Source organism: Erithacus rubecula (genome assembly GCF_903797595.1).
Source record: "Erithacus rubecula genome assembly, chromosome: 15".
NCBI lineage: Eukaryota > Metazoa > Chordata > Aves > Passeriformes > Muscicapidae > Erithacus > Erithacus rubecula.
The window spans coordinates 6382270-6399693 of record NC_136667.1 but is presented as its reverse complement, the minus strand read 5'-3'; the positions used below and the strand labels follow the sequence as shown (position 1 = coordinate 6399693).

The 17424-nt window shown below is 42.4% G+C and overlaps 1 protein-coding gene across 15 annotated transcripts in view; it reads left to right on the top strand.

The window, feature by feature from the left end:
• Positions 1 to 17424, top strand: part of LOC306808352 (integrator complex subunit 6-like) — a 49409-nt gene that overhangs the window by 4575 nt on the left and 27410 nt on the right. For 6 of the 15 annotated variants that reach the window (XR_013775995.1, XR_013775996.1, XR_013775997.1 and 3 more), the window contains exons 1-2: positions 5941 to 6215; positions 6299 to 6376. Coding sequence is in view for 4 of the 15 variants with exons in the window: in XM_079318854.1 (XP_079174980.1) it covers positions 5949 to 6215; positions 6299 to 6376 (345 nt within the window). In the remaining 11 variants the exon portion in view is untranslated. Of the gene's footprint in view, positions 1 to 5933; positions 6216 to 6298; positions 6377 to 17424 lie in introns of those variants that run through there. The other 9 variants (XR_013775988.1, XR_013775989.1, XR_013775990.1 and 6 more) reach the window with 2 other exon arrangements.

The window sequence follows — 17424 nt, the reverse complement described above, 5'->3', positions numbered from 1 at the left end:
ATGCCAGTGAGGGACAGTGGGTGTTCCCAGAGCAGTGAAATGATGGTAAGGGGTGAAAGGTGACTTGCTGAGCTGAAATCAGAAGGCTGAGGCTACCTGAGGCTTCCAGCATGGTCTGGTCTGCTTTGGATCAGGCACAAGCAGCATATGGAGTGCAGTCAGGTTAGCTAAACTTTCTCTGTGGGAGATACTTTGAACTCTGCAAGGGCAGGCAAGCCATGTATAAGTAGAAAAAATATAACTGTGTCCAGAAATGGAACAGCCAAGTGTGGCTTTTGCTTTATGATAAATCCTGTCAGTTCAGAGCAGGTCCCCAGCCCATGAGTATTCGTTCTCGTAAAATAAATGCTGAGAGGTAAAAGATGAAACAGTGTGAACTTCTCACTTGGTGGCACAAATCTGTGTAGCATAGCCAGGAAAAACAACTCTCCTAACCAGTTCCTGCTGGCTCCATTCTATTTAAACATATGTATTTTCAGGTTTCAGTTCTGGTAATGATATGCTGCTTTTATGACTCTTCCTCACAGGAACCCAGGCAGAAGGACATGGTTTTCCTCACAAGTGGCAATTTTTTAGTCTGTCTTTACATTTTACATTGTAGAATATAATCAAATCCAAATCCTGTCACTTGTGCATTCATTTAATTCATATTGTTACTTTCTACATTGATAATACTCTGGATTTTTTTTTTCTGTTTATTTTTTTCTTTAAATTTCAATTTTTTTAAATGCTTCTTTTTTTTTAATGCTTTTCATCCAAAGATCCCAAGCTGATTTGGCCTGATTCCCAGGTACAGCTTAGCAACACTTAGTGTAAGACCAGTAAAAGGAAGTAATGGGGAATTTCATGCAGTTCTTGGCTGGATGTCAATTCAAATGCACCTACAGTCAGAGCATCCCTGGCCTGTGATCCCCTGCTTGCCGTGGCTGTGACTGCCTGATGCCAGGCTCCTGTCTCAGCCACAAATCCCTCTCCCTTTCTCTTACCTCCTGAACAAGCTCTGGTGTCTCCCAGTGTTTATCAGTAGGATAATAAATCTTTCTTAGGGGAGAACTTGGCAGGACATATGGGGGTTTGGAGCTGGGGCCATTAATCTGATCTTATTTGTTGTTGGATCACAAACACGCACTTGGCTAAAGCACATGCTTTCAGTTTTGTATCTCCCTGCATAGGTATGTGCACAATTTTAATTTCTTTTTCTTATCTTCTGAGGTTTGAAGTAACTCAATTCTCCAGTTTGCTAAACAGGAGAAGGTTTCAGTTTCTTTTTCAGCAGTCAGAATATTTTTTCAAACTTTTATTCTGAATGTTGTTTCTTCTTTGGAGAGACTCTTGGACTTTGAAACCTGTTGTTTATGGAAAGTCTTGTCTATGTGGAAATGCATTCTGTCTTGCTTTGCTGTTCAAAGTGCTGCTTTGTGGGTTCATTTTATGTCTCCTCTGAGACATTTAGTCAGAATTTTGCTTATCTACCAGTATTGCAAAATGATCCCCCATCTTAGGCAACCAATCACTTCCTCATCCCCTTCTCATTGGTCTTTAAAGCAAAATGGAAATTAAACTGTGTCTGCTGTTATGCAGGCTGTGGATCTGGCTTTCACCTTTGGACTGTGGGCAGTATTAGTTGTCCTTGCAGGAAGAGGAAACCTTGCTGAACTATGCACAGCAAAGGGTTAACATGTCTGAGGGAAAGGGGAGAAAATCAGGATGGCTGGACTCTGCCCTTTTGCTAAGTGGCTGCTTTTTCCTGAAGTACATGGAAGACAGATGAAAAACCTCAGAGTTGCCCTGAATTATCTTCCTGAGCATACAGCTCTCTCTTTTTGTAGTTAAATATGACAGTTATAGTGTAGTATTTATGCACAGTCAATAAATCAGCAGAGAATGTGCTGCAGTCAGAGCATGTATCCATAGTCTGTTCTTTATATTTTAGCTGAAAATGGAACTCCTGAATTTGCTGAAGCCTGTGAAAAGAAATTCAGGTGTACATCTCCACTGGAAACTTGCACAAAGCCTCATGGCTCACAGCAGCCAGGCTTTCCTCCTCAGTTTCCATTACTGTCCTTCCATTTGCAAACCCAGATTCCTGAAAAGCAGCAAATTTTGGATCAGGGTCCCAAACTCTTGAGTGAAATCATTGCAGAGAGGAGATGGAACAAGTAAAAGGGGCAGACATCTTTAAGACTGAGTTACAGTTTCATGAAAGTTTGTAGTACAGTTACAAAATAGTAAAAAGGTCCTGCTGAGCAATATCCTGGAAAATCCTGGTTTGGGGTTTTGTTTGTGTTTGTTGGTTTGGGTTTCTTTTTTTTTCTGTTTTGTTTTTCCAGAAGGGGCTGTGTGACACACTGGCAGAAGCAGCCTGGCCTTTTCTAGTGTCTGGCTTAAGAGCAGCTAACTGCTGACAGGGGAGAATATTTTGCCCGGATACAGCACACAATATCACAGGACTTAAATTTGCTCAGCTTCTGCCATCTTGACTATAACTGTGAAGGAGCTGTTATTTACAACAATTTCTTACCTTCCACAACTGGCTCCAGCTCCACACAAATTCTTTATGGGGGATTTCACCTTTCTGAAAGGGACAGCAGAGATCTATAGTTGCCTAAGAGCTAAACCCTTCTGAATTCTTACTGTGGAACTGAAAAATGCACCTTGTGTGGTGCCAAGCAAGTCCCTTAGCTCTGGTGGAACCCCCTTTTTATGTGTGATAGAGATCATACCTCCCAGCTCAGGCATGGATTAATCTGTATTTTTATAGTGATTTAGCAGTGACCATTTCTGCTCTATCTGGAAGTGTTTTAAATTAAGCAGGAAAGTCATCAGGGTAGCTGTATTACATGACCAAGATAGGGGAGCCACAGCAGAAGAGGGAGATTTAAAGGGTTTAGCTGTTGATCCAGGTTTTAAGTATATAATTTCTTAGTAGTGTATCCATTGTGCCCCAAATTCATGTGGCTAACTGGTGCCAAAGCTGAGAACCTTCAGTGTCTAAACCTTCTGTCTCACAGGTGTATTACTTGTCCAGGGCAGAAAGCAGCTAGGTGAGAAAACAGTAAGATGAAGCAATATAAAAGTGTTAAGAAATGCACTGTTAGTGCTAAAATCCTGTTAGAGGCAACAGCTTAAATGTTAAGCTGTGTTAGGACAAGAAACTGAAAAATAATACAACAGGGAAAAATACCACTGATCTGTTTGGTTCAAAATTTGACTGGAATTACTAACTCATAATTCTATTCCTTTTTACTATGGGATAGAATATCTACATAGAAATTATTTCAAAATATTTAATTATAGGACAGCTTAACCTGCTGTAGCTGCTGTGATTTATTTCCCCATAAAGACAATTTCTTTAACTATTGCAGTTGAAGAAATGTAGATGAGTGTATTTTCAATTAAAAACCAAAAGAAGTTTAAACTTTATAGAGATGATGAATGTCCACTGCCACAGCTGCCAGGTAGTCAGCACTGCAAAAACAGTCTGGAGGAGGAGTAAAAGCCACTCTAGCTGTATTCATGCAGGTTAGCAACCATAGTGATTGCAATTTCAGGAATAAAAAGTGGCTCATTAAACTAAATAAATGTCTTGCATTGTGCCTAGAAGATTGCTAGGCTTTAGCTCTTGCAGTGTCCAGTTGGAGCAGGATCCAAAACACAAGATCCTCAAGAGAGAAAGAGGAGAGAGTATGTGAACCTTGCCTGCTGCTGCCCTTGGAAAGGTCAGCCTGTGAAATGGGGAACAAGAGTTTCATCTTGACCTTTAAATACTATGTCTGGATGGGGAAAAAGTAGTTTTTAGGTATCTGGAGGTCTGGAATTAAATAAAAATAAATGGTGAGGATATTAACTTGTAATTGTTCAGCATTTCATACAGGCAGTCAAGGAGGCTGCAGGACGTGGGGAATTGGGCTGCCAGCTGGAATTGGCTGAGCTCAGCTGGAGGCAAAGGGAGTCTCTGACCTCATCTGGCTGACATGGCAGCAATGCATAGGTGGCCTCATCGAGTTCCCAGGACCTGGCAGCGTTAGGTGCCATCTTCCACCAATAGTTCACTTTCCATTCAGGCCTTTGAAAATCAGTTCCTGTCCTGGAGTTATCTTTCAGACTAATATGCAGCGGTACAAAAATACAGTATCTGCATTTTTATCTTATCTATAGAGATTCAAATCCCATTTGTTTCAGTCTGGCTCCATTCATGTGCACTAATCACTTGCGTAAAAATATTTATCTGTTTATCCCTCCTGGCATTTCTGCTATGATTGTTAAAATTCAGAAACCTTAATTGCAGATGCACATACTTACAGAGGGTTTGCATAATGGAATGGAGTCTCCAAGTTTGACAGGATTGTTTTTCCAAAATGAACAGCTTTTCAGCTATTAATTTACCTACTTTTGGTTCAATAGATTTAATTACTGAGATAATGTTATTGGAAAAATACCTGCACAAGTTTTTTTTAAATACAAACTTCTTTCTAAAGCCAATATAGAATTGTGGCAAGTCCTGTGTGCAACTGTTGGGCTTTTTCTGGTGACAAAAGGGATGAGTACACGCCTGAATCAAGTGAGCTTGCATCTCTTGATTATTCAGATCAAAATGGGCAATGATATCTTTACCAACAACTGCTTTGTAATGGGGCATTAGCATTCACCTGCGATGTTGTGCAACAACAGTATTGTCCAAGTGCTTCACAAAAACAGAATTGAAACTGATTCTGCCTGCTGTTGAAATGAACAGCAAAAAAAAATATCTGCAAAAAACCTTTGAATTTAAAAGCACTGGAAAATATTATCAGTTTCTTTATTATTTTAAAATAAGATTCATATTGGCAGCGCTGCTTTTGTGTGTTTTGGATTTGCTCCTGGAAGCAAACAAGCACTCATGAGTGGACATAGTGCTAAATACTTCCTCAGCCTCCTTCCCCTTATCTGGCTGCTGCTGGTGGTGGCTGCCAGGCCCAGTGCAGCAGGACACCTTCAACAGGAGGCTCAGGGAGGACATTATTTCTCCCCAAAATTACCCGAAAGGAGGTTGTAGCCAGGTGCAAGTTGGGCTCTTCTCCCAGGCAATCAGCAGCAGGCCAAGGGGATGTGGCTTTGAACTGTTCAGGGAGGTTTAGGTTGCACATTAGGAGGAATTTCTTCACAGAGGGGTGATTAGACATTGGAAGGGGCTGCCCAGGGAAGTGGTGGAGTCACCATTCCTGGAGATGCTTAAGGGACAGCTGAATGTGGCACCCGCTGCCATGGCCTGGTTGAGCAGCTGGTGTTGGGCTATAGGTTGGACTCGATCTCAAACCTTCCAGGCAATTGATTCTGTGATTCCCTCCTTTCAGGTAATATACACATTTATTTTTTTCCTTTTATCTGAGTGGTAGGCAATATTGCAGGGTTTATATATTTTCAGTTTTGCCACAATTCATTTGTTGCCATCCTGCCGTGATCCAGGTACACTGAGGTGCCCTGTCAGTATGTGATGCCCAGACGCAGGCACTGCCTGTGGGAGACGCCTGTTACCTGACCTGGGAAAGGATCGCCCGTGAGGGGCTGGGGATTTGTGTTGAAGTGAAACCTCTGGAGACCAGGAACGGGGGCGATTATGTCACCGGTGAGCAGCCGAGAGGCTTCGCTAGGCTCCCCGGGAACAGCACACAGCTCCTGCACGCTCCGCAGTCATCGAGGGCTGTGCGAGGCGGCGGAGCGGTGACTCAGCCACCGTTACCGGGAGGCACAGGGAGCGCACGGCGGGACCGGGACCGGCCCGTGAGGGGCCGGGCGGGGCGGCCCCTGGAGCGCGGGGCGGGGGACCCCGCAGAGGGGCGGGGCGAGCGCTGTGTGTGTGTGTGACAGGTGCGGCGCGCGCGCACCCGCCGTCACCCCCTCCTCCCCCCCGCCTCGCGCGCGCGCGCGCGCCGCCATGAATATGCAAATGTCGGTATAATTGCCAGCCAATGGCGTGCGCGCTGGTCACATGGTGCTGGTGGAGGCTCAGGGAAGAGAAGTTGAGTCCGGGCGAGCTCGGGCAGCGCCGCCAGAGCCGAGCGAGCCGCGGGCGAGCGCCGCGCCTCCTCCGCAGGGAGCCCGCCGGCCGGGGCTCTGCCTGGACCATGCCGATCCTCCTCTTCCTCATAGACACGTCCGCCTCCATGAACCAGCGGGCGTACCTGGGCACCAGCTACCTGGACATCGCCAAGGGCGCCGTGGAGATCTTCATGAAGGTGAGTGCGCGGCGCCGGGGGAGCCGCCGCCCCCCTCGCGCCCTTCGCCCCTCTCACGCCGCTTCTCTCCGCTCTCTCCGCAGCTGCGGGCCCGGGACCCGGCCAGCCGCGGCGACAGGTACATGCTGGTTACGTTCGACGAGCCGCCCTACTGCATCAAGGTAATAACCCCCCCCGGCCGCCTCGGCCTCGCGGCGGGGCCGCCCTTGGCGCGGCGCGGCCCCGTCCGGCCCGGCGGCGGCAGCAGCAGCCTGTGAAGATGGCGGACATTTTGCTTTTGTATGGAGGAGAGAGGCTGAGGGCGCTGCTGAGATGGAGGAGGGGGGGGGGAGGAGACGGGCGGGCCGTGATTCACCGCCCCGGCGCAACGAGGGGCGGCCGCGCTCCGCCCCCCGCGGGGCGGCGGCTCCGGCGGGGCCGTGGCCGCGCTCGGGCCCCGCGACCCCCGGGACACGCGGCGGGGCGGGGCGGGCAGGGCCAGCTTCCCCTCAGGGCCGCGGGGCCCCGGCGCGGCTGTGGGACAGCGCCCGCGGCTCTTGCCGCCTCTGCCTTTCAAGAAGCCCCAGTGCTGGGGCTGTGTGTCCCCCTGTCCCCCTCCCCCGCCCCGCTCAGCCTGCAGCAGTTCTGTGCAAGGTGCTCGCAGCCGCCACTCCGTGCAGGGTTGTGGTGTGCTGGATGTGGAGCCATCGAATCATCGAGGTTGGAAGACACCTTTAAGATCACCAGCCATCAACCCAGTACTGCTACTGTAATTCCTAAACCACTAAACCACATCATCCAGTGCCAGCCTCTTAAACACCTCCAGGGACAGTGACTATCACTTCCCTAAACGGCCTAACCTCTTGAATCATGAACATTTTCTTCCTAATATCGAATCTGAATTTCCTCTGTCCCAGTTTAAGGCTGTTTTCTGTGGTCCTCACTGCAGGCACAGCAGGAGACTGGCCCCTATCTCCCTACAGAGTTGTAGAGAATGATGAGGTTTGCCCTGAGCCTCCTTGAGAGTAAACAAGTCTGCCTGGTTGGCTCCTCTTGTCCCTGTTTTCTCATTCCTCGAATTTGAGGCAAGTGCAGCCGTGCTGTTCACATCACATCATCTGCACCACGAGGTTTAGGCAAAAGTAAAAAAAAAAAAAAAAATATCGTGGTGCTGCATCCCTTATCCTGTAGGCTGCAGCTTGCTGATAGAAACATCCTAACTTAAAATACTTAGGTAAAGTGTGTCACAGAAAGCATTGCTGTGGGAGTTCTGGAATCCTCCTGAATAGTCCTGGATTGGGACTATATTTGTTCAGAGAAATACACTGCTTATAATAACTGTTGGGCTGTAGACACAGGCTGTGAAGGATAAATAAGTTAAAATACATTGTTGGTCATCCTAGAGAAGAAAATATTCTAGATCTCCCAGCTAAGACTTCTTAAAACATTTTAAAAGTAAGTGGGCTCGCTGGTGCTGTGAGCTTATTCTCTTACATCTTTGATAATGAGGAAATATACTTAGGAGCTATGAGTCTTGGCTCCTTTCATCAGTAATAAATTTACACAGCTTTCTGAAGTGACAAGTCATAGAGTAAGTATTTATTGTTTGGTATTGCACCTTTCATTTCCCCAGAAGAAGGTGTGGAAGTCATTTCTGTGAGTTGAAACCATCCTTGACTTACAGAAACTTAGGTCAAAAATCCTACATCTGCCTAGGAGAAGTGTTTTTTAGACATGATGCACACACTGTTAAACCCATCCATGTTTGTGCTGGGTGCAAACCCCAAATCTTTGTTATGCTAGTGTTAACTGGTTTTCTTGTGCCCTAGATTTCTTTCCTCCTAGTTTCGTGTAAAATATTTTACAAGTGTATCTTATGTTTGAGAAATGAGCTTGCTTTTTGCAATGGCAGCAAACATACTGGTGATTTAATAAAAAATTGACTTTGCTGCTGGAGGTCTGTGTGGTAATGCTACAGGTTATTACCACATCTATACTCAGATTTGCTGAGGAAGATCCTTGTGTTTAATGAGCATCTGTATACATTCTGATGTGCTAATGAGCATCTGACTGTTCACAGTTTTAGTAAATAGTAATTGAAATAAATGGGACTGTGATACCATCACAGCATTCAATCATATTTAATATACATTAAATAGCCAAGGAAAAGTATTGTAACTTGCTAATAATCTTAGAAATTTATATTTCTGCCTTTAGCATGGTGGTTCTTAAATTGGACCTTAAACAATCTTAAAATATTTTTTTCAAAAATTAGTAACTTTTCTAGGAACAGGCTGCAGATTCAATAAATATCTGATTATAGTAATTATGATCACAAGTGCAGCTCAACTATTGCATAAAGACTTCATGGCATAAATGAGTATTGCTGGGCTGTCATGGTGTCTGCTCCTTGAGCAGAGAAAGCCTCACAGCAGTGATGACTCCCTGTTTGAAGACTTCTTCTCAAGACCTGCACTGGTATTTATGTTGCTCCCTCTGTTGAATTTTCTAACAACCACAGTTGTGCCAGGAAAACTTCCTGGTTTCCAGATTCTTTATGTCTTTCAGAACATGCTTATAAAAGATATAAAATCTGATTTCTTTGCTCATGTAACTGAAGTTAAATACTTTATTTCTCTTGATTTAAAAAAGATGAAAATAAACTTGGCAAGTGAATGTATTTTGCAGGCTTGCTTTCCAAGTATGTGCAGCAGTGGCTGCTTTATCCTCTTGTTTTCTTTATGATTTATACTAATTAAATTACATAGCCTCTCAGATAGTTTACCAGTGAAGCACTTGAGGGAAATAATCTGGTAATGGAGTTGAGACCACCTAGGAGGCAGAGGAATTACAGGAACTTGAGCTTTGGAGCAGGAGTAGCTGAGATACGTGATTTGGTTTGTTTTTTTCAGAATTTGTTTGCTGTGGCATTAAAGTATTTCAAACCAACAACACTGTTTCACTTTTGATAGACAAAAATATATCAAAAAAAGTATTGTGCATATGTATTGTATTGTGCTGAGTGGAAAGATCATGCTATTGCACAAATGATTTGCCAGAATCTGAAAGCAATGTGATATTTTTGAAACTATCTTTAGTATAGATGGTTTGAAATTATTTACAGGACCTGTTGCTTCTGTTTGACTGCTTATAGTGCTTTCATTTTTAAAAATGGAATTATTCAGTCTCTCAGTTGCAGGGGGGCCCTGCAAAAAGCTGTGATGACAAGTGTCTAAAGAGGAGTCAGGGTGCTGTCCTGGCAAGATGGGGATGGCAGGAATCTCAGCCCCACTCTGGCAGCAGATGCCTCTGGAACCTTGTCAGCTGTTTGGCTTCTGTTTGTTATATAACATATAGGTGGTGATTTGTGACAGCAATTATGGTGCAACCATTTGTAACTCTTACTTTGTTTCCAAAGTACTTTACAATAAGAGGCAAATATTTAATAATTTAAAAGCATGTTATGAAATGTATTAACCTTGTAATTGTTGAGTGATGTGATCCTGTATAGGTCAGTGGAAAAATACCTGTACATTTCATTGGATGTTTGGGCAAACTCTCATTTTATGAACTAGGAGGGAAAATTAGTGTGTTATTTCATGAAGTAAGAATGTTCAGCCTAATGTTTTTAGGTATATTTTTTAGATTAAAATTGTGATAGGATGCTATCAAGTGAGTCTTGGTTAACATGGAAGTAAACCAGTCTGTTCTGGTATTAGGGTATCTGATTTGGGGTATTTGGCATGCATGGGAAGGTAATAATATGTACAGTAAAGCACTTTTGTAAAAGGTATCTATTACTATTAAAACACCAGTGCTTAAATTTAGATATGGAAGGAGTTCATTTCCAGTTGGGCAAGAAAAATGAGTTCAAGAGCAGCCTTGCTGCCTGGCAGGGTATTTGACATTCACATCCTCCTGGCTCAGAGAAGTGCATTGTCCTATTCAGGGAGTACAGCTGTGTCCTTGTTTTGGGGACTTTGTGTCCGTGGTGCCTGGAGCCCGGGTCTTGACCTGGTGCTGCAGCACCTCCAAGCCTTGAGTGCCAGCCAGCCCCACCCCTCCCATCCCTTCCTGCACACGTGGCTGATCGCGAATGCCTGGCCAGGGGGTGGTTCCAGGCCAGGCGTGGCACTGACAGTTCTGCACGGTTTGTGAGTCAGGAGCCTCTGATGAGCTCTTGGTATGGCCCTCATGGTCTTCTGTGGCTTTTTTAGTATATTTACCCAATTGATTTTTTTTTTTTTTAATCACATAAATTTCAGTGCCCTCTGTCAAATATAGATGTTTCTCTGTATGTATGTCATGGTGTAAGTGGCCAGAATCTTAAGCAATTTTTTTTTTTTGTGAATTAATGGTGCTAAAGTGCAAGGATGAGAGAACAGTCTTCTCACCTGCCCTTTTCCCCCAAGCTTTTCCTATTTTCCAGTGATGATCTTTCAGCAAGATCTATCTAGATTTGTCTGAAAATGGTGCTCATGCCAAAATCTTAACCTAAGAAGTTTTTGAAAAGGAAAGCAAGGCTTAACTCTTCTTTTTTTTTTTTTTTTTTTTTTTTTTCCATTCTCAATTTTTGTGAAACCTCACATCCTGCAGTTTGTGGTTTGCTTGTGGACTTGGGCTGCAAATGGGGAGTTCAGGCTCAGACCAAAAACACAATGGTGGCCTTATGTGAAGTTATTGATTAACTGGACTGCCCTGTTCCCTTGTGACTGATATCTGGCTGCTGGCAGTGATACAGCCTTTCCTCAGGGCTCAAGGAATATTATTTATGATCTGGTCACAGAAATATGACTTCTGTTTTATGTTCTTGTGAGACTCTATCGTCTGACCTTCATAAATGATCTGGTCACAAGTCAGAGGACTGAGAGAACATAAGTTATATTCTGAAATACATATTTTCCTCCTTCTGTTGTGTTATACTGAATTCAAGAGTCAGCTGTGACTGCACTGCAGAAATCGGCTCCATGAATTTAAGTGCAGAAATATGTATGTAGCTGTCTAAGAAGTAGCTCAAATTACTTTATACAATGTGTGTGAAACACTGCACTGTTTGAGATGTGCAAAGTGGGACTGATGGATAGGATGCCTTCCAGTTCCACTGCTGTTCCCTGCTAGCCTGAACATATGTTTCAGTGCTAAAGAGCTCCCTTGTGGGAGCAGCTCTTCGAAATGGACTGAGCAACCTCCTCTTTTTTTCCCCTGAAATTCTGGAGTCAGATTGGGATATCTTAGAGGCTAGAGCAGGAATCTGTATAAGGCTTTTTTAAACATGTGTCAAAGAGTACCTGTTTATTTATGATATTGAAATAGTGCTTCAAAACTGGCAGTTCATAAAGGCACACTCGAGAAAACTAACTTTGCTGTCTTAATTCAGTGGCACAGAAGCTTGTGCCAGCATTTTTAAATTTTGCTTTCATGGAGAACCTATGCTGGTGCAAAATGGAACTGATTACCACTCACTCTGCACAGGGCAGAGGCAGATGAATAGGTTGTGCTACAGAAAGAGAGAAGTGACATCTGTTTGTCTGTTTCTGGAAGAAATTAGATCAGAGCTCCTGACCCTGAGCTGCAGGGAGAAAGAGAAACCCAGCCGTGAGACGTGTTGGGTTTGAGGCAGAGATCTGCAGGAATGCTGCCTGAGGAGGTAGGAAATGCATTAGTGTGTTTGATCACCTTTGTGAAAGAAGAAAACCAGAGGAATACCTAATAACCTTAACTGTAGCAGATCCACAGAATAAGCCCAAGTTGATGAAGTTTTTACAGTAATCTTGAGAGAGTGAAAATCATTGGGTTTTTTTATGTAAAAGGTCTGATTTTGGCAAGCACAAGTACTTGGTGTCTGGCCTGTTCTGTGGAAGGAGTGGTGTGGACAGCTGGGAATACACTTGGAGCTTTGCAAGCTGGCAGTGGGGTGTGCAGGCAGAATTTTTGGTGCAAGGCAGATAGCAGCTGCAGGGGCAAGAGGGAAGCTGCTATCCAAGGGGTGCAAAAGGGAAAGCAAGCTGAGGTCAGTGGGAGAGGCCTGTCTTGCTCTCCAGATATGATGTGCACGTTTAGTGAACACACTAGCCAGGCATTGGAAAGGGGGGAAAAAGGTGCTGAAGGGGCTGGATGAAATGTAAGCAGCACACACAGTGTCTGTTCTTGATAACTGATTGAGGAGACTGTATTCTGTACTTGAGTAGTGGAGAGAGATAACCATTCCTGTTCTTCCACTGCACACTTGGTGGGTCAGTTACAGCAGTTTTTTTATTTCTGAGCACCAACATCTTCCATTGCCTGGAAGTACATACACACCTCTCCTCCACATCTTTTACTGTGCTTGTTTGAGGCTTTGTTGTGAAATTTGTGTGTTTTCACAAGGCTGTCTTTGAGGAGAAATGACTGGCAGGTTAAAGCCAACAATTGCTTTTCCTCTATTAAATGCATTGACTTAAGGAAGAGAAACAGAAGTCAACTGACTTAACTGACATAACTGACAACTGTTTAAGGAACAATCATGCAAATCAGATTGTCTAGTTTTTTTTGAGGGCAAAACAAGGTCAACTTAATACTGTTTGGGAATAACCATCAAACAGTTTTTACATGCTCCTTTTGATTTTACTGCTTTATCACTTAAATCTGATGGAAGAATGTGTACAAAAACATTCCTTTTAGGAACTTTAGGCATCCATTTTGAAGTTGGATAAGTATGGCTGTAGGCAGGAGGTTCTTGTTGGTGCAAGTGGTAGGTTTGTATTTTACATACTGCAGTGTATGTGTCTCAGAATCTGAAAACACCCAAAAATCTATTTTTTTAAAATCTTAGGAATCATCAGTTGGTATCCCTGCAGCAAACAAGGAAGTATTGTAGCCCCTTTGAGCACATAAAGGTGCTAAATTGATTCCTATAAGAGTGTCCTCTAAAAAGCACATTCCCATTCCTGAGAAACATCATATTGGGTAGAGTAAACCATGTTGAAATGCTTTTAAACATGCATAAGCATGCTGTCTTACTTCTTTGTGTCCTGATTGTGAGTTGTAGTAAGCAACCTCTTCCAGGAACTGGTGTAATGAGGACAGAACATTATAATGAGGAATTCTGTGAAAAGTAGTGTACCTTTTGCTTTTAAAAAAAACAAAGCAGTAGTAATCAGGGTGATTCATTCTTCTAAAAGGTAGTTTTGTGCCTTTTGAAATGGAAGTATTTTGTAAAAAATCAAATTCATGCAAGAACTTAAAAATGATAGTTAAATTTTGAAAGGAATCGATTTGAATGGAAGGACAGTTCAGAAACTAACTTGATAGCTATGAGGGACTGAACTCTGCTTAGCTGTCCTTTTTATTATTATAATTTTGAAGTAGTTAAATACTTGAACTTGTGCTTTCACCTGCTGTCTGTCTTCATGGAAGGGCAAGGCTGTGTAGCTGGGTTAATTCTTAATGAAAATATTTTAACTGGTTGTGCTCCTACAGGAATCTGCAAAGTAAAAGCTTGCTTTTTCATGTGAGCTGGGTTTCTGCTTTGTTCTGTGCAGATGAGATGCCAGAGACCTTCAGTGGAAACCATCATCTGTTGTTCATAGCCACTGTAGTAATTTATATTTTCATCTTTTTATTTGGTTCTTTATTTGGGCTTGGACACATTCAAAGATGTAAGCCCTTAAGACTACAGGATAAACTAGACAAAAGTAGATGTGTTTGCATTAAGAGGCTTTACTCATCCTCAGTGCAAAGGTCATTTTTATTTTAAAAATAGAAGCTTAAAATGTGGAATCAAACAGTTAAGTTGGATCTCCCGAGTTGGATTTTTATAGGGGGGATGTTCTTTAAGGAGTAAGGTGCTTTGTGAAGTTGGTGGTTCCTGGCCCATGGAATCTTTGTGATCTGCCTCTTCCCCTTTTGTGCTATTACTATTTCAGTTTCACTTAGGAGGTTATTGAATTGTGTCTTTTTTGTTGGTATATATGTGTAAAAAGGCCTGGGCCTTGCACCCTGGCTGTGTGGTGTGGCTAAAAATATGCACAAGGTACATCTGTGGTACCATGAGAATGGGCATTCATTCTTTTTTAACTTGATGAGAGCTAATGTACTGTTAAGTGCTGATAGGCTCACATTTTAACAGTGGAAAAAGGTAATTAAGATTTCAGACACTTCTACCTTGTTCACCCTTGTGTATTTTGTAACAGCTTGCCAGGAGGAGCTGTGATTTGCAGTGGTGGTGCAACAATGATGTTTTGAGCTTGCTGTGATCTAGAAAAGATGTAACTTAGTGCTGTCTCCTGCAGTGTTCCAGCTGGGATCCAGTGGGGAAAAGCAGGTTCTGCATGTGTGGCCTGTGCTCTGGAGCTGAGTGCTTTTGGAGGGGGGAGCAGTGCAGCTCCAAGGGCCTGTCAGAAGGTTCCAGATGGCTTCAGCCTTAGTGATTCTCTTCACTGTCTGTACTTTGAATTTTATGTAATATCATAGGCTACAAAAAAACCAAACCCACAAAAAAAAAAAAAAAGAAAGAAAAATCAAAACAACAACAAATATCCCCAAAAGCCAACCAACCAACCAAAAAAAAACCCTATGGAAAGAGTAGCTGGTGCTGTTCTGAATTTTAAATGCAGATTGTTGATTAAGTAAGGCACTCTTGTAGATTGAGTCATGAAATTTTTTCTTATTTCTTAAACTTTATTCTTACAGTGCACCTCTTAATAACGTAACTCTTGTACTTTAACACCCTCCAAAATATAGCAGGCAATAATTGCAAGGAATTTTTTTTGCTTTGTGTTTTTTCTGGCTAATTTTAGAATACTTAGAATACATGTAGCAATCAATTTCAGCTGTAAGCAGCATGTTCTAGGATCAAGGTTTTAGGAATGTGCCAAGAAAAAAAGTACATTCTTATAAAGAGACTGTTACTGTGCAGATCAGAATCTGTAGTTGCCCATAGACTTGTATTGATCTGCACATTCACTCTGCAGAGTATTGAAAAACAAAATTTCTTTTGGTGTAAGAACTGAGATTGACAAGGATCCCTGAAACTTAGTGTCAGAGAAGTAAAGTCTTGTTTTATTTTTAAATAGCTATTATTGTTACTTTTATTGTTACAGTTTTCTGTCTCACAATTTACTCAGTTGTGATTCTTTCCTTAAGTATTTATGCAAATTTCAGGATAAGTAGCATTAGATTTTTTAAATGTTATTCTAGACTAAAAAACTAACAGTTCAAAACTCCTTAATTTTACTTTTTAAAGATAAGGCAATTGTTAACTTGTCTGTGTTTTCAGAGTGATTTTAAGATCTTAAATGTGTGAAATAGTATTTTAAAAAGTAAGAATCTTGGTAAGATGGATGTTGTTAAGCAATTAATTGGACAGAAAACAAAGATCTACAGTGTGGTTAAGCTGGTGTTGTCATGCTCTGCTCCTAAGTGAATATAATGCATTAGCACTGGTCTTCATAGCTTGCTCATGGTTCAGCCAGTGAGTTTTGATTAAAAAAAAAAGAAAGTTAAGCTCTGCTTAGTGGGAGAATGTGCATCTGTTGAGGCAGAACACTTGGTGCCTGTAGCTGCTGCCAGGCTGGGATGTGGTGGGACCAGAGGGCTGGACTCAGACCATGTGCCCTGCACTCAGAGGGCCTGGCCTGGGGCAGCCTTCTCTAAAGAGCTTAAGCTCAGGTAGTTACCTTTGGTCCAGATGACTCTTGCATTATAAAGTAATTCAGCCTTTCCATCATCAGAAATAAAAATCTGACAATAGTAATACTCCCACGGCCACCAGTGCATTTTTGGTTGTATCAGAGTGAAGTCATTTGCTGGGCTGGCTAGTTGATATTTCAGTGAGTATATGAATTTAATGGTCATCTAAAATATTTCATTTCCTCAGCTGTGCCTTGAACACTATTTTAGAATTGAATTGAGGAAAGTTGGTGATTAGATGCCTCCTTCTAGATTTACATTCTTGAATTTTGAAGTGAATTTGCAATACCTGTAGCACTTTGGTGTGCTGCTCTAGTTCTTTGATGTGCTTTTGGAAGGAAGAAGTAAGGAATGTGTCAGTTTGCAAGATTAATGTGAATCAGACTGTTGTTTCAGCTCTGGGCTGTAAAGCTGGAGTATCATCAGTAAGGCTTTTCCACTTGATTTCCAAAAATGTGCAGTGAGGAATCTCTTGTGTGGATTGCACATACTCTGTAACCTCTTAGCTATTGCCTTTATTCCTTGGGACTTCTCCAGTCATGCTGAGTGTAGGAAGGGACCAGGAGAAGGACAGAGCTGGAGCTGGTTGGTATTGAAAGTGTATTTGATGGGCTGAAAGAGCAACAGGCTGTGGGAGTAGCTGAAAATCTTTGATTGAAACCTCCACATTTCAGCAGTTGCCCTCTCTACAGTGTTTGGATAAGATGCACCTATAATGGTATTTCTGAAATGACTGCTATGCTGCTGAACAGGAGCATGGAGCTTCTTGTTAAGCTTACTGTGCTGTGGCTGCAAACTGTGATTACTTTTGTATTCCCTCTCCATTAAGCTGTTTTGTGAAATGTAGCTTGTTCTGGTTCAGCTCTGTACTGAAATATCCTGGCTTCTCGAGTGTTCCTCAGAAATAGGTGCTTTTTTAACTGGATAGTGTTTTTAAATGAGAATGCTTTTTGGAACAGGGTGATACCATGATCTCTTTGGTATTTATACTTCCCTTTCTTTATGTGTTTCTTTTTATCCTTGTAAAGAAAAAAGTGCAGTGAGAGTAACTGTCAAAATACATGAAATACTGTTGACCAAAAAGCTAAATCTAGAGATGGATTGAAGCAGGAGCAGCAGGTAATAAATAAAAAGGTAGTGTAGGCTTTTTCCTTTCTGCTTGGCATTGATTATTATCCCTTGGTTCCAAGCAGTTTCCAGCTTTGAGTTGTTCATACAGCATTTGGCATTCCTATAGGAGAAGGTGCAGCTTCTCTCTAAATGCTGATATTAACAAAAGGCCCCAGTACTCGTTTTGTAACTGGAGCTTAGGAACCTCTCTGCTAGTGTTTTGCAGGGGTGCTGTGCTTAAAGATTATTTGATTTGTTCTTAACATAAACATCTTGAATTCTTCTTGAAGGAAAAGCATTTCCATGTCTTATTTAATAGTGAAGTTATCTTGAAAGGACAGTGAACCACATGGTGTAGTGATTGAGCTTTCTTTGGATTTTCTTTTTTTTAGGTTTCATGGAGAAATACTTTTTTCTATACAAGAGGAAATAGTTTTCTGTGTAGCTGACT